This window comes from Hylobates moloch, unplaced genomic scaffold, assembly GCF_009828535.3.
Source record: "Hylobates moloch isolate HMO894 unplaced genomic scaffold, HMol_V3 SCAFFOLD_16, whole genome shotgun sequence".
Lineage (NCBI taxonomy): Eukaryota > Metazoa > Chordata > Mammalia > Primates > Hylobatidae > Hylobates > Hylobates moloch.
This window is the reverse complement of record NW_026652291.1, coordinates 30,378,210-30,402,660: the sequence shown is the minus strand read 5'-3', so window position 1 is coordinate 30,402,660 and position 24,451 is coordinate 30,378,210. Positions and strand designations below refer to the sequence as shown.

At 41.2% G+C, this 24,451-nt stretch overlaps 1 protein-coding gene and 1 non-coding gene across 7 annotated transcripts in view; one reads left to right on the top strand and one right to left on the bottom strand.

Annotated features, from left to right (window-relative positions):
- Positions 1-6,854: 6,854 nt before the first annotated feature.
- The window catches only part of MLH3 (mutL homolog 3), a 35,122-nt gene continuing 17,525 nt past the window's right edge, over positions 6,855-24,451 (bottom strand). For 5 of the 6 annotated variants that reach the window (XM_032179819.2, XM_032179824.2, XM_032179823.2 and 2 more), the window contains 7 exons: positions 23,404-23,475; positions 22,043-22,154; positions 20,516-20,675; positions 13,040-13,063; positions 12,859-12,937; positions 8,904-9,055; positions 6,855-7,270 (listed from right to left, as the gene is read on the bottom strand). In XM_032179819.2, coding sequence (XP_032035710.1) covers positions 7,151-7,270; positions 8,904-9,055; positions 12,859-12,937; positions 13,040-13,063; positions 20,516-20,675; positions 22,043-22,154; positions 23,404-23,475 — 719 coding nt within the window. In that variant the 3' untranslated portion in view covers positions 6,855-7,150. The remainder of the gene's footprint in view (positions 7,271-8,903; positions 9,056-12,858; positions 12,938-13,039; positions 13,064-20,515; positions 20,676-22,042; positions 22,155-23,403; positions 23,476-24,451) is intronic. The other variant, XM_032179822.2, reaches the window with a different exon arrangement.
- On the top strand, positions 10,810-10,916 carry LOC116456373 (U6 spliceosomal RNA). The gene has a single exon (XR_004244615.1). It is a non-coding gene; the product is annotated as a U6 spliceosomal RNA (small nuclear RNA).

Here is a 24,451-nt window from a genome sequence, read left to right as displayed (position 1 = left end):
CTTCAGTGAGCTATGATTGTACCACTGCACTCCAGCCTGGATGATAGAGCAAGACCCTGTCTCTAAAAAAATAAAAAAACAGAAGTACAAATGAAAGTATAGTTTCCTTTACAATTCACTGCTCCTGGCCCCAAACAGCTTGTTCATAGGCTAAAACGGTAGTTCCAAAACCTCGCTGATCATCAGAATCACCTGAGAGTGATTCCAATCACTCACTCACACAGTCTTGGGTTTCATCTCAGTCCTACTGCATCTGATCTCAGGGTTACTACCTGGGAATCTGTTTAAAGCTTCCCAGAAAAGGATAGTCTCATGTAGTGTTTATAGGACTATAAATTAGTACAACCTTTTAGAGGGCAATTTGGAAGCTGTATTTCTAGAATTATTTGTACAAGCAAAAAGATTTATACAGAGTGTTCAGTGTAGTAGTTGTAATGTCATAGCCTAAGAGTCCAGCAATAGGAGAAAGGTTGAGTAAGTATTGACAGTTACACCATGGAACATTATACATGGCAATAGAAGTTTCAAAAGGATGGCTGGAGGGGCAGTGTCTGAATTGAAGACATTTGGGCTGGTTCACTGCATTTAATGTGAATTTGTTACCAATATTTAAAAATCTGGAGATTGCACATTTCAAAAATTCAGATTTCTTGCTTTTCTTGAAAACTCAATGGGCCAACATTTCCAGATGGCAGTAGTTAGTTTGTGGTTGGGTAACATCTGATGCCATTAGATGGAACATCTCCAGTTTTCTGCAGTTCCTACTGGATCCATTTAACTCATTTGTGTTATCTGCCTAACCCCTGTAAGCATTTGAGTTGTGATCCTGGTGTTAAAAGAATGGGACAGATTTGCAAGGAAGTCCACTTGATACTCTGTTAGTTAAAAACAAGCTGGGGAAAAAAACACAACAAGCTGCAGAGCAATATGCATAATACAGACTCATTCCCATAAAACAAAACAACACTGGCTGGGTGCAATGGCTCACGCCTATAATCCCAGCACTTTGGAAGGCCGAGGAGGGCAGATCACTTGAGGTCAGGAGTTTGAGACCAGCCTGGTCAAAATGGTGAAACTAAAATACTATAATAAAATAAAATTTTTAGTCTCCACTAAAAATACAAAAGTTAGCCAGGTGTGGTTGCGGGTACCTGTAGTCCCAGCTACTCGGGAGGCTGAACTCGGGAAGTGGAGGTTGCAGTGAGCAGTGCCATTGGGCCACTGCACTTTAGCCTGGGCAAGAGTGGGTGAGACTCTGTCTCACAAAAACAAAATTATATGTACACGCATAGGGAAACAGTATAGAAGTATAATACCAAGCACGGCAAGCAGAGGGACATCCTCTAATTTTGTTGACATGTTTATGCTTACATATTTTTTCCGGTTTTTAACCTAAAAAGTCTCCCAGGTGATCCAGATTTTCTGCCATGTTTAGGAACTAGCGGTCCAAAGCAGGGCCTCTTGTGCAGTGTCTGTGTGGGTGGAGGGAGCACTAAGAATCTGCATGTTTAACAAATAAACACCCTGTGGGCTTTGAACAGGTGATTTGAAACCACATTTTGGTTAACACTGGGCAGAGGTAGGTTCTGAGGGAAAGGTCTCTATTCTTTGATATCTCTGAGAGATCTTTGCCTTAGGTCTTCCAGAGAGGGGAAAAAAGTAAGACCTCAGAAAGTCGGTATTTTACACTGACCTAAAAGCTGTATGACTCAGAAGAGCCTGACTCACTCAGGCTCAGTCTTTTTCTACTATTTCTTAAAGCATCTAAGACCCCATGCTTTCTCAGTGAAGTGGCTTGTAGCTACCAATTACGAGCAATTGTCTCCTCCAAAGGCACCAATTCTAACAGCAATTCACTTGGGTACAATTGTGTGGTTTGGAGTAAGAGCAGCAGTGAGGCAAGGAACTTAAATCTGTTCCTGGCTCCAAAAATGCTTTATGATACTTGTCCTTTGTCCATCTTAGTCTCTGTGTCTAAAATTAGCACCAACATCCTTCCCAGGCATGACTGAGATAGATGAAGGTTATAAGGGTAGAAGCTCTCTTTCTGGTCAGCTCTTACAGTGCCTAGAACAGAACTGCAGGAATGCATACTTTTTAGAATCTTTATGACCCCAATTAAGTAAACCCTATTAAGGCTCATCTTCCTATTTCCCCTCTCTCTGTTTCTCTATCTGAGGAGGGGTAAGTATCAGAAAGAGAGAACCTGAACTGAACAGGAGGAAACAGAAGTTCCACGTCAACTCACTACCTGTCAGCCTTGGTATCAGGGGTGCCGACCTCCCACCCCTGCCTTGCTGGCAGAACCGAGAAACTCGGAAAAAACAAACAAACAAAAAAACAATTGTTGTAGCTTGGAGAGAATTAATAGAACTAGGATTCCATGGATGTGAAAGTCTTCCTGAATATGCTAAATAAACCAAGTTAGATAACAGTGCAGTTTGTAAAGACACTTTTTTCCCACGGTTTCTATCTTCCAGTTTGGGCAGAGGGCAGGAGAGGCACAATTCTTGGAACTTGAATAAGGAACAGAAATTCCTAATTTAGCCTCAGAAGAGACGTCTCTGAAAAATACTCTACCAGGAAAAACTGAAGTGTAAAATGATACCTCAAAGAAATCAATGCTGGAACCCATAGGATCATATGTTTCATGGATGTGCTTCAAAACTATTTCTCAAAGCAATCTGTTGCGTCAGTCTTTGGGCTAATGAAGGGTGCCAGTCACAGTTCCATCATGGAATGACTGGCATAGTCTGTAATGATCTGTAATACTACAACTATATCAGAACTGCTCTGCCATACAGATAGTACCAGATGGTGATGTGATTATTGTAAAGGCCTCATACTAGCCACCTGTCCTTGCAAAAACTCCCTTAGCAGACATGCACCTAGTTGACATGAAAGAACAATTTTGAAATGTGATTTGGAAGTGTTTTATATCTGGCCTACTTTGCTTTGAATTATTCTTTCATTCGCCAAAGAGCTCTTGCGAGGTACTGCACAATGGCTAGGCAATTATTATTATTAATGGTAAAAACTGCAATTACTTTTGCACCAACTTAATAATAACGAGCTAAAGTCTAAGCTTCCAGTCTCTCGGCATCCCTCACACGATGGAGGGCAGCGCTTGAGTCTAATCATGCTTGAGATGGTGATTGCCTGATATGCATATTAAATACTATGCTGAAGAGACGGATACTTTCAATAGTGATTTTTTCAAACATGTTACATTTAGAATTAAGACCTGCCTGGAAAATAAGCTACTTAGTGCTGAAGAAACAAACACTTCACAAGATTCCTAAGTCATCATTTATATGTAATATTCTTCCTACAACACTGGGTTTGGAAGGATAATAAATACATAAAAATAAAATTCTGCAGTTAACTAATATGAAAAAGAGGTAATGCAGTGTTGAATAATGAGAAACTGCTAATTGTGGTAGCTAACTGCAAGCCACTTTTTTTGGACTGCTCGGCCCATCGTGGGGCATTCCTTACTTTGGAAGTAGATAAGAGCAAGTTGGAAGGCCAGAGTCAGGCAAGGCTGGCCAAATCCCACTTCTGCAGGCTGCTGCCCAAATCATGCTGGCCGGATAAGATTCCCATATGCAGCACACTGCGATTCCCACATGCTTGGATCCGGTTGCCTGGACTATATCTGATGCTTCTGGGTAGCACTGAGTGCTCTGTAATGGGCCTGGGGTGAAAATGATCCAGGCGTTGGAAACATCCTAAGCCATGTGATAACCTCTTTTTTTCCTTTATATCCCCCACAAGTTCTGATACAATACATTTAGAAGGGAACTCACTAAAGATTTGCTGAATGAAGAAGAGAGGGATGGAAGGAAGAAGGAAGGAAGGGTTTATTTGGTGCAGATTCTTCAGCATTTTGTTTTCCCAGACTTCCTTCTTTTCCCCTCTTCTGGACCCAGCTTTTTGCCATCTCACCATTGACGAGCAGCTTCAGCTTAGAGGGTAAAGACAGGCATGATCGCAACTGGCCAGCATACTGGCCGGTTCTCTCTGTTAGCAGACTTTTGCAAAGTGTTTGGATGGAATGGGTGGCTGTTCAGGTGGAAAACAAGTCGTGGGGGTCAGGTTCTGGGTGCCTGAAACTGCTCTTCCTTCACTCCACTGTGCCATGACTGGCTCCCACCCGAAGCTTCAGCTCAGCTGGCTTGTCAGGGCTCGCTAGGAACTGCTGAGCTGCATCTGTCCTCACTTGGCATGGCTTCCTCAGCCCCCTGCACATCTCAAGAATGTGGCCTTGGGCCCCCTCCTGCTCTGACCGTTTTGCTTGCCTGGGTTTTTTCACTGTCTGCCATGCCCAGATCCCAGCTATTCATTTGTACCTGACCTCTGACTGCTAGAATCTCTCCATTCTTACATCTCATGTAGTTCCAGGTCCCCAGCCAGATTCTGGATATTACCCAAGCCCCCTCCCCATTCTCCAGCTTCATTCTAGCCTACACTTTATGCTTTGCCTTAAGCTTTTCTGATACTAGCTCCTATTGCCATCTCTAGTCTTAATTCTGATAGTGGGACTGCTAGTTCCTCTTCTTTCAATAATAAAGGGCTAGCTGTAACTAGCTGTGACTGTGATATCTAACGCCAGAGGAAGCTACTATATTCTATCATTAGTTTCCTTGTCTTTCTCAGTGACTCAAGTTAAGCCTCTTGAAGGTAGAGACAGCCATAGGAACCTTCACTTCTCAAAGTGTTGATTAATGTTACAGAAAAAGGAACTCTCAAGAATGGCTGCATTTCACATCTCATCTCTCAAGTTTTACTCTGAAGTTACTAAAGCCTTCAGCGACCAGAATCTAATAAAGGTGAATCACCAAGTTTATAAATGAATGAATTCCTAATAAATTAAAAACATAAGGGATAGCATATGGGTAATAATGGGAAGGACTGTGCAGTTTGAAGTCACTCAGACCTGGGTCTGAATTCTGGCTCTTACAGCTAAGCCTTCAGCAAACCAGTTAATAGCTCCGAGCTTCGAAGTTTTATTATACAAAGGCGACAACCAGGTTCCTAAGAGGAACCTTCATTTCCCACTTTGTAAAATGGTGATAAAGCTACCACCTTACCTCATGGACTGTCAAGAAATTAAAATAAGATAAAGTATGAGAAAAATTATTTTGTAAACCTTAAAGCACAATATAGGTATTAATGATTACTATTATAAATTACATGTATCTTTGTTCTTATGGCATCTGAGTTAAAAACAACATAAAACCCTAACAGGCGATAAAGGTAATCTATTAGATCTTTTTCTCTAATAGGTTGTTTTATGCTGAGGCATGCCCCCACACTTATAAATTATGGAAACAGAATAATTATCTCTTACATTGCTTGAGTCAGGCTAGTCAGGAAGGCTGGTTACATAATTTATGGAGGACTTTTTCTAATCCTCTGCTACTCTCAAGAAAACAGTAGTTGGGATTACATATAGCAAAACCTTCTGAAATCATAAGAGGCATTGAGACACTTTTTAAAATCCCTCAAATTGGTCTGACCTTAAAAGATTTTTACAACTCCCAGGACAGTTGGCCTCCGTGCAGCCCTTAAGCAGGGAGGCGGAGGCCCTGAGGCCACACTGCCACACTGGGCCTGGAGGCAGAGCCCCTGACAGCCTGGCAAATCCTCTGCAAACTCTCTCCTTTCTAAGGTCATGTCTTCCCATCTATAAAACATCCGTTTATATGTATTTAGAAGAATAAAAGCCATTTTTTAGACAGTAGGGCCTGTTCTTCAGGATTCCAATTACGTAAATCTACAAGGATCCCCTTGAAAACAAGTGAAGGTTTTCTCTGAACCTTCTCTGGGGCAGACGCTAATGAATGCAATACTTTCATTGCTCCTGTAAGATTCACTTCAAGGCTGCTGGCAAAGGCACTTTTCTTCCATGAGCACGAATTGGTTTCCTGTATTAAAAAATGAGGAAAATCATTCCATTGATATAAAAGCCACTTTGGGCAGGCTGGTCAGGAAATACAAAAGTAGAAATTCTCATTGCATCATCTTACTAATTGTATAGCACCCCAGTTGCAATAAACGTTACCAGCTGGCTTTTTGCATTTTTTTTTCTACTATGCAATTTTAGTCTATTGAGTCCTATTAACCACAAATCATGTGAAAAGGTACAGGAAAAATAGATTGAGAATGGCATAACAAGCATTTGCAGAACGATCAGTCCTGGTCCCAAGTGAAATTATAAGGGCAATAGATAGGCATAATGTAATAACACCAAGATACCATTTGAAAGGGACCCAAAGAACCCTTGTATCCTGAAAGAAAAAGTGTAAAGATATTTGGTTAGGATTGAACATATATATGCTGTGTTTTGATATGACAATTACTTTCACATAAAGAGATACTTTATAAAGTACCAAAAAAATCATATTTTAAAAAACAAGCTCATAGTATTTTCACCATTTTACTGGTTTGGGATATTGAACATCAGTCTCCGAGTTTTTAAAGAAAACAAAACAAAAAACTCGGAACAGGACTTTAAATTTTCTCTGTTCTATCCTTGTCCCTTTTATCAATAGTTTTTATCCCTAAAATAACTAAAGGCCTGATGAAAGACCCTAGAGAATGTTTTCACTGTAGTAGAGAAAGTCTTTAAGTCTGAGATGTAGCACATGAAGCAGCAGCACAGGGAAGTGAAGAAGACGGAAGGGAAAAGAGGGGACCAGTGGAGAAACCCTGGGGGCAGCCTGGGAAGGCAGACTACCCCTTGGACTTGAGCATCAGCTGAATTAGATACATGCAAATGTGAAGCTTGAAAAAAAACTGTACGAAAACAAAAATCACATCCTTCAAATAACAAACCAAGCAACCAATCAAACTGTCATTAAATTTTATCATTAAATAAGTAGCAAAAGGTAGATATTATATGGCAATCTTCTGTGTCCATGGATGCAAATGAATGAATTGTCTTTAGGCTTGAATATCATCTGGCTACTCAACTAGAGGAATCATCTGCTCAAGAAAGACTGATACAGAGAGCCCTGCTGTCTAAACTGCTCAGGGACACTGGGCTGATTCAATTAGGGCCGTGCTGGTACCTGCTGCTGCTGCTCTCTGCTCAGAGGCATACAGTGAACATCCCTTTGTTCCTTTTAGACCAGTGATTCTGTTCTCATGGTGGCTCACAGGGAGGCATGGATTGCTGCAGGCTCTGCCTTGTATCACACTCTGCTTTTCCAAAGAGACGCCAGGCCTGGGCCATTTTGCGAAGTTTAGCGAGATTGGGTTTAATCTATGGGAAGAAAGAATAACTTCAATTAGCAATATGAAAATGTAGGTAGCATACAGGCCGAGCGTGGTGACTCACACCTGTAATCCCAGCACTCTGGGAGGCCGAGGCAGGTGGATCACAAGGTCAGGAGTTTGAGACCAGCCTGGCCAATATGGTGAAACCCTGTCTCTACTAAAAATACAAAAAAAATTAGCCGGGGGTGGTGGTGCATGCCTATAATCCCAGCTACTCAGGAGGCTGAGGCAGGAGAATTGCTTGAACCTGGGAGGCGGAGGTTGTGGTGAGCCGAGATCGTGCCACTGCACTCCAGCCTGGGCGACAGAGTGAGACTCCGTCTCAAAAAAAAAAAAAAAAAAAGAAAATGTAGGTAGCATACAAATATTTCCAAAGTCTGGCTGTTATAATCTGTTTAGATTTCTAACTTCTGGATTCAATAGAGATTATAGATTGTTTTAAGGATCAAAGGGGACTGATAACTTTAAGTCTAGATTCCCAGCTCTTCAGCAATGGAGAAAAACTTTCTTCATATTTTTCTTTGTGAAACAAAGAGGTTTTAATGAAGTAAAATCAGCTAGTTGAGTCAGAAAACATTAGTACCTGAAAACTCCAGGCAAGAAAAGATTTTATATCCCTTAGCAAGGAAAAGTTAGCAAAAGAAAAGATTTTGGGCAGGGCGCGGTGGCTCATGCCTATAATCCCAGCACTTTGGGAGGCCAAGGTGGACAGATCACCTGAGGTTGGGAGTTCAAGACCAGCTTGACCAACGTGGAGAAACCCCGTCTCTACTAAAAATACAAAATTAGCCGGGCGTGGTGGTGCATGCCTGTAATCCCAGCTACTCAGGAGGCTGAGGCAGGAGAATTGCTTGAACCCGGGAGGCAGAGGTTGCGGTGAGCCAAGATCGCACCATTGCACTCCAGCCTGGGCAACAACAGCAAAACTCCGTCTCAAAAAACAAAAAAAGGGAAAGATTTTGGAAAGCAGCAACAGGGACATTCCTGTTATGTTCTCCATGTTCTCCTTCACTGAAGATTATAACAAGGACAGAAGTTCTTAATTTAAGCCATTCTGTGCCTTTACTGCATTATCCACATTGTAGTTTGCAGGTTGCTGGGTAATTAGGGCCAAAGCATAACGTAGAGATCCCCAAGCTTGGGTCCCTGTCTGATGATCCTCAAGCCATAACTCAAGATCCTTGGGGATGGCCAGCTACAGTCACAGATCACCGTTTCCAGCAGGTACTATCAAGAAACTGGAAGTTGAGGTTCTATATTGCCAACAGTGAATTTGCTGTGCTTCTACCAACTTTCAGTAGCTTCAGGAAGAACTGCATATTATGAAACCTAGAGCCAGCAGGCAATAGATATTCAGGATACGTTAAGTCTGTACGTGTGTTAAGTTTTAAAATACAAAGCCATTAGGTAGGTGACCTGACAGTTCAGTCTAAGCTCCATTTTGGATTTGAGCTGGAAAATGAAATGGGTGAGGCTTTATGTGAAACTTCCAATGCAGATTTTGCAAAACTCTCCTATTTTGGAAAGGATTAAGACAGACTACAGTTGTGTAGTAAAAGCCAGAAAAGAAAGAGAAGATAAATTTTGCTCCCTCCTGCTCCTGTTAGTCATTAATATACCTGTTTTTCCTGCTCCAAGTGGTCTATGTCAGCTAATGGCAGCATAGAAGGTCTCCCATGAGCACACTGGAATGGCAGCTGGCATGAGGACAGAGCTTCAATAAGACGGCAACTTTCCTGTAAGCTCAGGCCATCATTAAACTTAATGGCCCCTAAATGAAAGAGAGAAACAAGAAGGTTATAGTGTATATAGTGGGAAACCAATGCTGACCTTGGGTCACTGCCAAATATCTGGAAAAACTAACATGTTTCTTAGGCTTCTTTAATGAAGCTTTAATCCTGCTTGAAATTGGTGCTTATAGGCCGGGCACGGTGCCTCACGCCTGTAATCCCAGCACTTTGGGAGGCTGAGGCGGGCGGATCACGAGGTCAGGAGTTCAAGACCAGCCTGGCCAATATGGTGAAATCCCGCCTCTACTAAAAATACAAAAATTAGCCGGGTGTGGTGGCACACGCCTATAGTCCCAGCTACTTGGGAGGCTGAGGCAGAAGAATCACTGGAACCCAGGAGGCGGGGGTTGCAGTGAGCCGAGATCATGCCACTGCACTCCAGCCTGGGCAACAGAGTGAGACTCTGTTCTCAAAAAAAAAAAAGGAATAAATTAGTGCTTATGACCATGGATGAAACTAAGGCTTCAGGACTGACCTTCTGTCTCTCAGCTTTTTCTTATGGAGTATTTGTCTTTCTAATCTCTGTAGGAGGCATTCCTTAACTTGTTAGGATCTTGCTTTCAGAGTTTTTCTCCAAGAGGCAAGAGCAGTATTTTTGCCTACTCTTTATGTGTTTGTGAAGTTGGGGTTATCTTTTTCCATGGATCGTCCAACAGCAATCTCTGATTGTTTCCTTACAATGTTCATTTTATTTGCTTCTTTTTTTCTAATTTCCATAATAATCTTCCTAAACTCTCATATAGTTATAACCTGCCTTTATGCATAATTTACCCAGTCAACAAATATTTATTAAGTATATACTTTGTATTGGGAGCTTTGTCAGGCAGTTAATGAGACAGATAATTTCCATCCTCATGGCACTTATGGTCTAATAGGGGAGACAAACATGAAGCAGATAATTACACAATAATTTAAATGATAAATATAGGTGCTATAAAACACAGGATATGAATATATAATAGAAAGACTAAACCCAGTTTAGGAGCTTAAGGAAGGCTTTCCTGGCAAAGTAGTACTCAAGCTGAGACTTTAGGTTAAGAAAGACGTGGCTAATTGAAGAAGGAGAGAAAAGTGTTTCAGGTAGAGGAGAAGGCCAGTGCAGAGGCCCCGACGCTGACAGATGTTTAGCACACAGGAAGTAGAAGACCAGAAAAGCAGGCTGGGATGTAAAGAACAAGGTGGAGAGTGATATGACGTGACACTAGAGAGGCAGGCAGGGGCTGAATCACGAAGACCCTTGTGGGCCACAGTAAAAAATCACATTTCTATCCCAAGAGCAACGAGTCATCATTGACACATTTTAGTTAGAAGAACAACATGTGTGGAGGGATGTTTCAAAAAGATTCCTCTGGGTGCTGAGAGAAGAGTAGCTTGAAAGGGAGCCAGAGTGGATGTGAGGAACTAAGAGAACTCAACAGTGGCAAAAATGAGGGAGGAGCCAGACAGACTGAATCAGACGGATTGAAGATACATTTTGAAGGTGGCAATGATGACATTTGGTGATAGAGGAGTATAAGTCTGTTCTCACACTGCTATGAAGAAATGCCCGAGACTGGGTCATTTATAAAGTAAAGACCATTTAAATGACTCACAGTTCTGCATGGCTGGGGAGGCCTCAGAAAACTTATAATTATGGTGGAAGGCGAAGGAGAAGCAGGCACCTTCCTCACAGGGCCTCACCCTGCTCCCCATTTTCTATATTGTATCATATTACCCTGCTCAAGAACCCTCAATGGTGTTCGCTTTGGCAGCACATATAATAAAATTGGAGTGATACGGAGAAGATTAGCATGGTCCGTGCACAAAGACGACACGCAAATTCATGAAGCATTGCATCTTCATTATTATTATTATTATTTTGAGATGGAGTCTCACTCTGTCACCCAGGCTGGAGTGCAGTGGTGTGATCTTGGCTCACTGCAACCTCCACTTCCTGGTTTCAAGTGATTCTCCTGCCTCAGCCTCCTGAGTAGCTGGGATTACAGGTGCCCGCCACCATGCCTGGCTAATTTTTATGTTTTTAGTAGAGATGGGGTTTCACCATGTTGGCCAGGCTGGTCTCGAACTCCTGACCTCAGGTGATCCATCCGCCTTGGTCTCCCAAAGTGCTGGGATTACAGGCGTGAGCAACCGCGCCTGGGCGCATTCCATCTTTTTACAAAAACCCTAGAAGAAAACCTCAGAAATACCATTCTGGACATAGGCCTTAGCAAAAATTTCCTGGTAAAGACTCTAAAAGCAACTGCAATAAAACGAAAATTGACAAGTGAGACTTAATTAAACTAAAGAGCTTCTCCACAGCAAAAGAAACTATCATCAGAATAACGGACAACTTACAGAATGGGAGAAAATATTTGCAAACTGCATCCAACAGAGGTCTAATATCCAGAATCTATATAAGGAACTAATATCCAGAATTTATAAGGAACTTAAATAAATTAATAAGCAAAACCCAAAAAACCCTATTAAAAAATGGGCAAAGGACATGAACACACACTTCTCAAAAGAAGACATACACATGGCCAACAAGCATATAAAAAATGTCCAACGTCACTAATCATTACAGAAATGCAAATCAAAATCACAGTGAGATACCATCTCACACCAGTCAGAATGGCTAGTATTAAAAAGTTAAAAAATAACAGATGCTGGGGAGGCTGCAAAGAAAACAGAACACTTATACACTGCTGGTGGGAAATATAAATTAGTTCAGCCACTGTGGAAAACAGTTTAGAGATTTCTTAAAGAACTTAAAGCAAAACTACCATTCAACCCAGTAATCCCATTACTGGGAATATGCCCAAAGAAACAGAAATCATTCTACCATAAAGACACATGCATGTGTTATGCTCACTGCAGCACTATTTACAACAGCAAAGACATGGAATCAACCTCAATGCTTATCAATGGTGGACTGGATAAAGCAAATGTGGTACATATACACCATGGAATACTATGTAGCCATAAAAAAGAACGAGATCATGTCCTTTGCAAAAACATAGACAGAGCTGGAGGCCATTATCCTAAGTGAATTAGAAAACCAAATATTGCATGTTCTTACTTAAAAGTGGGAGCCAAACATTGAATATACACAGAAACAAAGAAGGGGTAACAGACACCTGGGCCTACTTGAGGGTGGAGGGTGGGAGGTGGGTGAGGATCAAAACTATCTATTGGGTACTATGCTCATTACCTGGGTGACAAAATAATCTGTACACCAAACCCCTGCGACATGCAACTCACCCATGTTACAAAGTGCACATGTACCCCCTGAACCTAAAATGAAAGTTGGAAAGATAAAAAAAAGAACCCTTGCTAATTCGAATGTCTTCTGTATCACATCCAAAGGTTTTGCTGTGACCTTCTAGGTTTCTGTTCTCTTACCTGCCTAGTTTCTTGATACTCTTTGCTGCTTCTCATATAACTAACTTGTTTCTGTTCTGCCTCTCTGCACAGGCTGTTTACTCTCCCTATAGTGAATTCCCCCTTCCATGCTATGAACCTGTGTCCACCAGCTCATTCAAAATTCAACTCAAAATTGTATCTCCTCTAGGAGTTATTCCTCCACTCATATAGGTCAGGCGGCACTATAGTCAAATATTTGTGTTGGGATTTTGTTTTTGTAAAAGTGATTTTTAAAAATGTATATTCAGTTTCTTGATCTAAATTGTATTCTCCAAGAGTCAAGTAGTAAACGTGCCCTCTGTCTCTTTCATAATCCCGGCAGCCCTGCCAGGGCTCTGCATGCAGAGGCGTTTGATCACTGCTATGTTGAAGGGCTTACCATGGCAGGCTTGGGATGCCAACACCTTCTGGACAGTCAGTGGCAATGTCCCTTGGATGCCTCCTGTGGTCTGGAGTAGCTAATGCATAAACACGTTATTAACAGGAAAAGAAAATGGAACAACGAAGCCTTTTATGTGTGGTGCTTCTGTGTGAAACCCCAAAATAAAGGAAAAGCTTACCTCCACTTGTTCTCGGATAAATTCCTACAAAGTAAAAGGAAAATCGGCTTTAATCTACTGTTATGTTTTACTTGCCCTTTCATAGTTTACAAAATATCTCAATTTTCTTCTTTAAATCATGCCTGCTGAAGGAAAGAGTTCCAGCAATACAGCACTTGGGTACAAATTTATTTGTTGTAAGGCACTTTGAATATGAAAAAACTAAGCAACTGAATAGAACTCTTATTGACACAGAATATATTTAGCTACTGAGACTTCCTCCAGAGATAGCTTCTCAGCTAATGAGGTTATGTAGCTGGTGAGAGTAGCCTTGATGATTCAACCAATTCAAAACATCAGGAAGGCTTCTCACTAAAAGGCTGTCTGTTTGTGTGTGTAATCTTAGCCAGAACAAGTGTAATATTACACACAAACTGAGAATACACAACAACCATCAACACAACCACTGCTCAGTATAACACTTGCTTAAATATCATAAACATAAGTAAACAGTCACTTTAGTTCCCACGGGCTTTTTGGGACAATTCCCTTCAGGTCAGAAAGTTTATTTTCTGAGGCCCTTTGTTGAGAAACTTCTCCTCCCTTGCATGTCTCTGTCCCTGGGGTAACCTTTTCAATAGTTATATCCCTGTGGATATTAATATTTACAAAAGAACTTTAAAGAAATTTAAAGCAGACACTATTTCATGCTACCAATTTGTTTAACCTCTGGAGGTAAAAAGAAAAAAACCTGTTGCACATTTAATGATTTCTTTATAAGAAAATCATTTCTTTACTCCTGGAAAAGGCTATGTGTAAATCTGCTCCTAAGATTACAACATGGTACGTTTTCTTTTAAAACCAGACTCAGGAAATTCTCTTCCCTCCTTCATCTAACTGTGCCTATAAATGAGCACAGTTACCAAGAGCTAGGTAGTAGATACTATATTACATATAATTTAAAAATCACATGTTTTCCCAAACAAACCTAAACAGAAAGATGGTCTCATAAGACTCAATCCACTAAGAAAGCTTAGTGTGGATGGAGAGCAAACATTCTTGTGTTTGTATATCTGGGACGGTAAAACATCTGTTTGTAAGCTTAGTGAAGGGGTGATGGGTCTCATCTCCGTCCATTTTGTATTCCAATGGTCTGTTTAATGCTGGATAATTTAATATTTTTATTTTATTTTATTTTTATTTATTTATTTAGTTAGTTAGTTACTTATTTTGAGATGGAATTTCACTCTTGTTGCCCAGGCTGGAGTGCAATGGTACGATCTTGGCTCACTGCAACCTCTGCCTTCTGGGTTCAAGCGATTCTCCTGCCTCAGCCTTCTGAGTAGCTGGGATTACAATCATGCACCACCACACCCGGCTAATTTTGTATCTTTAGTAGAGACAGGGTTTCTCCATGTTGGTCAGGCTGGTCTCGAACTCCCGACCTCAGATGATCCGCCTGCCTCGGCCTCCCAAAGTGCTGGGATTACAGTTGTGAGCCACTGCACCTGGCCTTATTTATTTATTATTTTTAATTTTTTGAGACGGAGTCTCGTTGTTGCCCAGGCTGGAGTGCGATGGCGCGATCTCGGCTCACTGCAGCCTCCACCTCCTCAACAGGCTGGAAGATAGAGCTTTATAGAAGGATGTATTAATGATCTTTCAACTGCTAGGATTCAAGTAGCTACCTCCTCAAAACACCAAAACTGTTCCAGCTTCTTCCAGAATCACACAAAATCTCTCCTGATCAGCCTGACATAGGATAATCAAGATTTTCTGAAACCAGAAGTTTGTTTCCATTTGAAGCAAACTCCTTAACAGTAGTCTTTGAAGTTCCTTCAGGAAAAGTTTTTCTTATAATTTTCTGGTTACATATTTAGGGATTTAATTACAATAAAAGACTCTAACAGATCCTATCTTTTGTATTTAGGACGATTTGGAGCAGGGGTCTTAGAGAAAGTATGTCTGTGGGGAGGAAAGAGCTTTGCTGGAAGCAGAGGAAAGTCTGTCTGATCCAAAGGCAATTCTGGAAAGGGCAAAGCCAAGATGATCCAAGAGCTGACTGACAGCTGCTCTTCCTCTTGAATGTTTCCCCCTTGGCCTGCAAACGTGCTTAGGTCTTTTTTTGTCTTAAAGCAAACAAACACCTTTCCTCAGCCTTGAATCCCACCCCACACTTCCCAACCACCTCTAACCGTTAGCTCTCACCCCATCTCTTTTTCTGTGTGCAGCCAAAGTTCTTGAAAGATTTGTCTACTTAGCTTCACTTCCTCCCGCTTCACGCGCTCCTGACTCACTACACTCTATCTTCTGCCCCACCTCATCCCCAGGAAATTATTCCACAAGACAACTAATGTCCTCATGACAGTCAAGTCCAACGTTTCAGGCTCTACTTCATAGCCATTATTGACCATTGCCTCCTTGCTTAAAACTTTCTTTAGTTTTGGCAGTATTACTTTTTCCTGGTTTTCCTCCTCCCTCTCTAACCAAGTATTTTCAGCCATCCTTAGAATTTCCTCTTTTCAGCAGAGCTTTCCAGACCTTTGCCAAAGCATATGGACCCTGGATACTGATGTTCCACAGGCTCCACTCTTTTCTCTCTTCCTTTTCACTCTCCATATTCTCCCTGGACAACCTCGCTTCCTCAAGGCCCTTCTCCAGCTTCTGATACTATCAATATATATATACTGTTAACTCTCAGATAGATATGTACAGCCCAGATTTCTTTTCCAAGTACCAGATGTTTTAAGTCTGCCTATCCGCTGGGCATTCCACCTGAAGGCGCATTCACTGTGTCTAAACCCAGCTTCACGATGGGACTCCTAGGCAGGTTTGTTCCTCCTCATCTGTGTTCCTTCTCTGTCAGTGGCACCACCATCCTTCCAGCCACCCATGCTACAACCCTCAGAATCACTGTTGCTTTTGTTTTCTCCTTTATTCCTTTCACATTTTATTGCTCACCAAGTCCTCTTGCTTCTGCCTCCCAAATTCCGTCTCAAATATGTCACTCCTCTCTACTCCCTCTGCTACTGACTCAGTCCAATCGTCATCTTCTCTTACCTGAACCACTGCAATAACCCCTCAGCTGCTCTCCCTGACTCAAATCTTCCCTTATCAATCTATCCCCCAATTTATCTACTATATCTATCCTCTAATTTTAGATTTTACTATTTTAGATATGACTAAAGCACTTCAGACTTCTAGACGAGGCGGATGTGGATTTGCCTGTGCTCCAAATAAAGAAAGCTAGCGATAAAAGAGTAGGAACAATCATGAAAAAAGCAGGACACCATGAAAAAGGAAGAGTGAGATTTGGGGGAAAAAAACACAACTTCTGGAAATAAAAAATATAGTCATTGAAATTAAAAATTTAGTCACTGAAATAAAAAACTCAGTGGATAAGCTAAACACATAATTAAACAGAAGATGAAGAGATACTTTAGTTCACTGGAAGATAAGTGAGGAGATTTCACAGAATGTATCACAGAGAGAGAAAGCAATGGGAAATATGGAAGAGAGTTGAAGAGGCATGCAGAGTAGAAAGATAAGGCCCAGTAGATATCTGACAAAATTTCCAAGAGATAAGAGAGAGAATGGGAAAGAAATGTTTGAGGTGATAATGACTGCATACTTTCCAAACTGAAGAAGCATAGTGAATCTCCAGAAGGAAATGAAAATAAATCCATACACAGATACATCAAAGGGAAATTGCAGAATACCAAAGACAAAGTGAAGCATCGTAAAAGCAACCAGAGGGAAAATCAGATTACCTACAGAGTAATAATTGGATTGACAAAGGACTTCAATGGCCAAAACAGAAAGTCAGGCTGGGTGCGGTGGCTCACACCTGTAATCCCAGCACTTTGGGAGGCCACGGCAGGCGGATCACCTGAGGTCAGGAGTTTGAGACCAGCCTGGCCAACATGGTGAAACCCCATCTCTACTAAAGATACAAAAATTAGCTGGGTGTGGTGGTGGGCACCTGTAATCCCAGCTACTTTGTAGGCTTAGGCAGGAGAATCGCTTGAACCTGGGAGGCGGAGGTTGCAGTGAGCTGAGATCACCCCATTGCACTCCAGCCTGGGTAACAGAGTGAGACTCTGTCTCAAAAAATAAAACAAAATAAAATAAAATAAATAAAATAGAAAGTCAAAAGTAGTGAAATATTTTCAAAATGTGGGGGGATAACTGGCAATGTGAAATTCTGTTTTTAGCTAGATAATCATGCAAGTATGAAGGCAAAATAAAGATACTTTAAAAGACAGCTTATCATTCATGGACTTTTTTTTTTTTTTTGAGACAGGGTTTCACTCTTGTCACCCAGGCTGGAGTGCAATGGCGTGATCTCAGCTCATTGCAACCTCCGCCTCCCGGGTTCAAGCGATTCTCTTGCCTCAGCCTCCCAAATAGCTGGAATTACAAGCACCTGCCACCACACCCAGCTAATTTTTGTATTTTTGGTAGAGACAGGGTTTCACCACGTTGGCCAGGCTGGTCTCAAACTCCTGACCTCAGATGATCTGCCCACCTTGGCATCCCAAAGTGCTGGGATTACAGGCGTGAGCCACCATGCCTGGCCCACAGACTCTTACTAAAATAACTTCTATTTATTTTTATATATTTGTATTTTTTGTCTCAAGATCTGTTTGTGGATAAAAGATCTTGTAAGACATTTACTTCAGTAAAAAAAAAAAAAAAAAAAACAGAACACAAAAGAACAGAATAAGTAGGATGCAAGAGGCAATGGTGAACAAAGACTCTAGTGAACACTTTTTTTAATCTAAATAAAGATTGACTATAAAATAAATGACCACCAGGGGATTAAAAATAAGGTGGAATTAAAGTACTAGACGGCAACACGGAAGATGGGAGGAGGGTGATGGGAGATGAACGATTTGTAAGATTTTGGTACAGTTAGGAAGAGGATAGAGAAATGAATTACTTTTAAACATTGATAAGTATGCATGCTAAAAGTTAAGGCTAATCTCTAAAAGGATATAAATGGAATATATAACTTCTAAACGAGCAGAGCAAAAAAAAAGGAAACACAGAAAACTGTAATAGAAAACAGGAAAGGAGAGGAAAAAGACAACAAAGACAAAATAAATGATATTTGTTATAAAAAAAGAAACATATAAATAATCAAAGTAAAAAGTAATAGTTCTCTCTAATACCTCTAATGCCACATCCCAGTAGTAGCTTTCCAAACCTTTACCAAAACATATATGTAAAGTAATCATATTTGGAATGCAATCTAAAATGGACCTTACTCTCCTGCTTAAAATTTTTCACTGGCTGCCTATAGGATAAAATGCAAACTACTTAGTAGAATATGCTAAATTATTTTATGATTTGACCTTGACAACCCATCTAGCCAACTCCCATCCAGTCAAAGATCCAAGTATAACTTCTGATTTTCCCCCCAATTTTTTTTTTTTTTGAGACAGAGTCTCACTGTGTCGCCCAGGCTGGAGTGCAGTGCAGTGATCTTGGATCACTGCAACCTCTGCCTCCCGGGTTCAAGCAATTCTCATGCCTCAGCCTCCCAAGTAGCTGGGATTACAGGCACATACCATCATGCCTGGCTAATTTTTTTATTTTTAGTAGAGACGGGGGTCTCATCATGTTGGCCAGGCTGGTCTCGAACTCCTGACCTCAAATGATCTGTCCACCTTGGCCTCCCAAAATGCTGGGATTACAGGCGTGAGCCACTGTGCCTGGCCTCATTTCCCCAAATCTTAACTACCAATAGCCTACCGTTGATCGGAAGCGTTACCAATAATATAAACAGTTGATTAACACATATTTTGTGTGTTGTATATATTACACACTGTATTCTTACAATTAAGTAAGCTAGAGAAAAGAAAATGTTGGCCAGGCGTAGTGGCTCATGCCTGTAATCCCAGCACTTTGGGAGGCCAAGGCAGGTGGATCATTTGAGGTCAGGAGTTCAAGACATGCTTGGCCAACATGGTGAGACCCCATCTCTACTAAAAATACAAAAATTAGCCAGGGCGTGGTGGTGTGCACCTGTAATCCCAGCTACCTGGAAGGCTGAGGTAGGAGAATCGCTTTAACCCGGGAGGTGGAGGATGCAGTGAGCCAAGATTGTGCCATTGCACTGCAGCCTGGGCATCACAAAAAAAAAAAAAAGAAAAAAAAAGAAAAACAAAATGTTAAGAAAATTGTAAGAAACAGAAAATATATTTATTATTCATTAGGTGGAAATGAATCATCATAAAGGTCTTTACCCTCATCATTTTCACATTGAATAGGCTAAGGAAGAGGAAGAAGAGGAAAGGTTGGTCTTGCTGTCTCAGGAGTGGCAGAAAATCTGCATCTAAGTGTACCCGTGCAGTTCAGACCCAAGTTGTCCAAGGGTCAACTGTAGATCTTACTTTGAGCCATATCTATTGATAGTTCCCTAAACATACGATGTGTCTCAAGTCTCCGATATGTATTCCTCTGTCTAGAATGCCCTTCTCCCCTCTTCTGTACTCAGCGCTTTCCCACTATTCTTTTTTCTTTTTTTTTTGAGACAGAGTTTCACTCTTGTTGCCCAGGCTGGAGTACAATGGTGCAATCTTGGCTCAACGCAACCTCCGCCTTCCAGGTTCAAGCCATTCTCCTGCCTCAGCCTCCTGAGTAGCTGGGATTATAGGCATGTACCACCACGCCCAGCTAATTTTCTATTTTTAGTAGAGATGGGGTTTCTCCATGCTTGTCAGGCTGGTCTCGAACTCCCAACCTCAGGTGAATCATCCACCATGGCCTCCCAAAGTGCTGGGATTACAGGTGTGAGCCACCGCACCCGGCCTAGTTTCCCACTATTCTATAAGACTTTTCTGGCTGTGTGCAGTGGCTCATGCCTGTAATGCCAGGGGTTTGGGAAGCCAATGCAGGGGGATTGCTTGAGGCCAGAAGTTCAGGACCAGCCTGGGCAACATAGTGAGACCCCCATCTCTACCAAAAAAAAAAGGAAAAAATTAGCCAGGCATGGTGGTGCGTGCCTGTAGTTGGAGTTACTTGGGAGGCTGAGGCAGGAAGATTGCTTGTGCCCAGGAGATCAAGGCTACAGTGAGCTATGATTGAACCACTGCACTCCAGCTTGGGCAACAGAGTGAGACCTTGTCTCTCAAAAGTAAAAACTTTTCTTAAGAAAACAGCTTTTCTGTGACATTTTCATTGACTTCACCTCCCCAGGCACAGAAGTCATTCTGTGTTTCCATAACACATCTTGGTGCATTCTAGACTCTTAGTTTTCATTACTGTTATCATATTGGGAAGAAAGCAAAACACATACCTCTACTAGCCAAAGTTTAAATGCCCTTCTTCCTTATTTTGAGCTAATTCATCTCTGAATTTCTAGCTCCTGGCACACAGCAGGTAAATACCATGAATACTTGTTGAAGAAAAGATGAATTCAGAGAATCTACAGAAAAAATATGAGGTTACCATCACTCAGCAATTTCTTTAACATCTGCAGCTGTGTCTTACCTCCACAATACTCTTGGTCACAGTAGATCTTCCTCTCCGAAGTTCATTGGCTTCTCTTTCCACAAAACAGAGTGGTACTTTTCCCACAAGGACCAGAGAATCACTAGTGTCTGGAAATACAAATTCAAGGCCCAGATCTTCCAGATTTTTGTGGTAACACCTAAAGAGATAACCTCAAATGTAAAAAAAAAAAAAGAGTGCTACTTCATTTGCACTTCAGTACTGGTTCCAAATACTACTTAATAGTTTTTCAAAAGCTGCCACAGAGCTTAACAACTGTATTGTTTTTCTCATACTTATGTGTGGGTGTTTGGGATTTTTTATTATCAAATTTCCTTTTTGAATTATAGTAACCTTTATTGTTTTTCTCTTTTCCATTGGGAATCAATCTGTGTATAAGTCTTGTTTCTAAGTGTGTTTTCTTCATTGAGGAACTGCTAACTTCTGGCTGCTGGCACTTAATGGAGTCTGGCATGAAGAAAAGGTCTGAGAGTGATTTGAATCAGCAGTAAAGCAGGGAGGTAATTAACAGCCCAAGGAATTGAGAAGTCCTGACTAACGGGATGTAAGTAAATAGATTTGCCTCTAATATAAATTATGTCATAGGGAAAAAAGATTTACTGGCAGTATCATATTCCCAAACCTGAAACATACTGGGAGAAATTTCTCTTTTTCATTTTCAATAATTTGTGTTGCCTAGAAGAGGAAAAATGTCCTATCTTGTGACTCACTATATGATTTGCCCCTTCCTTACATCCCAATGTTTTACTTTCTTCCCATTATGATTACGGTAATGAAAACTAAGAGTCTAGAATGCACCAAAGCAAAGCAGAATGGGACCAATTACTGCAGAAACTTTGCTTTCACAAAGCACGGCATAAACACAGACTCTTCCAAGAAATGAGAAGAGTGTTCTAAGCCAACTGCTGGAAAAAATTATCAGGGAAACTCTATCCTATACTCATCAGCTGGGATACAGTGGAAAGAATAGGCTGGGTGCAGTGGCTCACGCCTGTAATCCCAGCACTTTGGGAGGCCAAAGTGGGAGGATCGCTTGAGCCTAGGAGTTCAGACCAGCCTGGGTAACATGGCGAAAGCCCATCTCTACCAAAAAATTACAAAAATTAGTCCAGCATGGTGGTGCTCACCTGTAGTTCCAGCTACTTGGGAGGCTCAAGTGGGAGGACTGCTTGAGCCTGGAAGGTGGAGGTTGCAGTGAGCAGAGATTGTGCCACTGCACTCCAGCCTGGACAACAGAGTGAGACCATGTCTCAAAAAATAAATATTTGAATGGATGATTGGATGCAGAAAAAAATATATTTTAAAAAAGGAAACAAACAGCCTGTGGAGTCAGATGACCTGCCTTTGAGTGCCTGCTCCACTACTTAATAACTGCTATGACCTTAGAAAAGTCTTGTAACCTCTCTTGGTCTCATCTGAGAAATGGAACAATAGTTATGCTTATTCCTCACAGAATTATTGTGAGAACTGATACCATCAACATCACATTCTCATGGTGGTACTGACCATAAGAGTCTCCTTTGTTCCTCTGTCACTGTTATCTCTAGTGGAGGAATTAGAGTAGAAGACAGTAATTTTTTCCGACCAGAGCCTTGTGCCTGTTGCTTCTCGTAGGAATCTATTGGCAGAAAGATGAATGGGTTAAGAGTAGGAAGGGAAGTCTTCTAGATTCAGATAAAAATAAAGCACAGCCTTGAGATAATCATTCTAATGCAAAGCAGAATGTTTAATGTTCAGTTTTAGATTTTGGATTTCCATTTTTAAAGTCAAACTAATAAATATTCAGCCTATTAACAATTTTGGTAGTACTTTTCAAAATAAGAAATATAAGACTTGCATTTTACATTCAGATGAACAAGGCAATGTTCCTGTAGTTAATAAATGTTGTTTTGATGACAGAGGTGAATAATGTGCATTACCAGGAACATACGTGGGTTTACCACAGAGTCTTATGGCTCCAGAAGGCTTCCCTTTCCTTAAGCAGGGGCTCCCAGTCTCTGGAGAGAATGAGTACTATTCTCAAATGGTGCAGGGCCTGTAGAGGTAAGTTTTTCTAACACTGTTTTTACTATATCTTTCCCAACTCTTAGGCCGTCATTTTATAAGGAAAAGTGAAAACAGTAGTAATATCATTGCCATTCTAGTCCATGAAGCACTCCTTAGGTCCTTGCCTAACTCTTTGACATTACTCATTGGCCACAGGAGTAAAGACTTTCCTGGTATTTTACCACTTGGCAAACATACTACCTCATGATGAGGAAAAGGGCAGCAAAAAAAAAAAAGAAAAAAAAATTAAAAAGCATATATTGCTTTGGAAAAATAGATTTAAAAACCAGAGATATTGGTTGTCTCTGGGGAGAGAAACTAGAAAGGGTGGGGACAAGGATAGAAAGGACACTTTATTATATTCCCTCTTGTGCCTTTCAGAATTGGATCTATTTGATTATGCTGCATATTCAAAAGCAAACTAAATTTTAAAATCAAAACAGCATACTGGGCCTTCTGAGCTGCCACTGGTCTCTGCCTGATGGAGTGTGGGAAGGCATGCCAAGATCACCGGGCATACAGAGGGGCAGATCTTTGTGCTGGATGTCAGAGTAAGCAGCTATCCTCAGATACCTCTGGGTTGTTCATAACATCTGGCAAATATGCCTCTGACCACATAAATAAGACCCACATCTTTCAATTAGTGAACTGCCACATTCTTTCAGTTATAACACAGGCCAAACTGGAGGACTTTAGTTTAATTTTTGAACATACAGTACAAAGTGTGCTTTCTCACAACAGTTGCAGTTAGAAAAGCTCTTTGAGGTGTACTGATTCTGCTGGGAGTCTCAAATTTTTTCTGGCTGCAAACAGATCCTTACCAATGATAAGCTGCTCCAGACGTATACGCTCATGGGCAGCATGCTGATCCACCAGCACAAGCAGGTTCCCACCTAGATGAGCAAGGATTGTGAACTTTCAGATTCTCAGAGCAAGATGACAAACCATCATGTGTGTTGAGGAGGCAGAAGGCTTAATTCAAACTATCTAACAACAGCATAAGACAAAACATTCTGAGTATTAACAATTGTACCTTTTATTTCCTAAAACATGAAATCATAGGGAGAATGATAGCAAACTTATCCCATAAGTTTGGATCCCAGATCCAATTCTGAAAGGCACAAAAGGGAATATAATAAAGTCTCCTTTATACCCTTGCCTCCACCCCTTCTAGTTTCTCTCCCCAGAGATTACCAGTATTACTAATTTTTATCCTAGTTTATTATTTTCCCCATAATTTCATTTTTTAGGAAACAAAAGGTAAACTAAGAAACTCTTTAGTTCACCAGTATCTCATTTAGAAAACAGAGTCAGGGCTGGGTGCGGTGTCTCACGCCTGTAATCCCAGCACATTGGGAGGCCGAGGAGGGCGGATCACGAGGTCAAGAGATCGAGACCATCCTGGCCAACGTGGTGAAACCCTGTCTCTACTAAAAATACAAAAATTAGCTGGGCGTGGTGGCACGCGCCTGTAGTCCCAGCTACTTGGGAGGCTGAAGCAGGAGAATCGCTTGAACCTAGGAGGCGGAGGTTGCAGTGAGCCGAGATTGCGCCACTGCACTCTAGCCTGGCGACAGAGTGAGACTCCATCTTAAAAAAAAAAAAAAAGTCAAAGTGGCATTTCCTCAAGTTTGAAGCTTGAATATATAATTCTTATGTTTAAATACTGATTTTGCCTTATTAATTCAACTTTAATATGATAAAGAATCATTAAACAACACATTGTTATAATCAGGTAACCTTGGTGTACAAGCTACTTGGAAACCCACAAAGAATGTACTTCCAGTGCACTTTAGATCACAAGCCGGTGAACGTTTTCTGAAGGGCCAGATCATAAATATTTTAGGCTTCTTGGGCCACATGATTTCT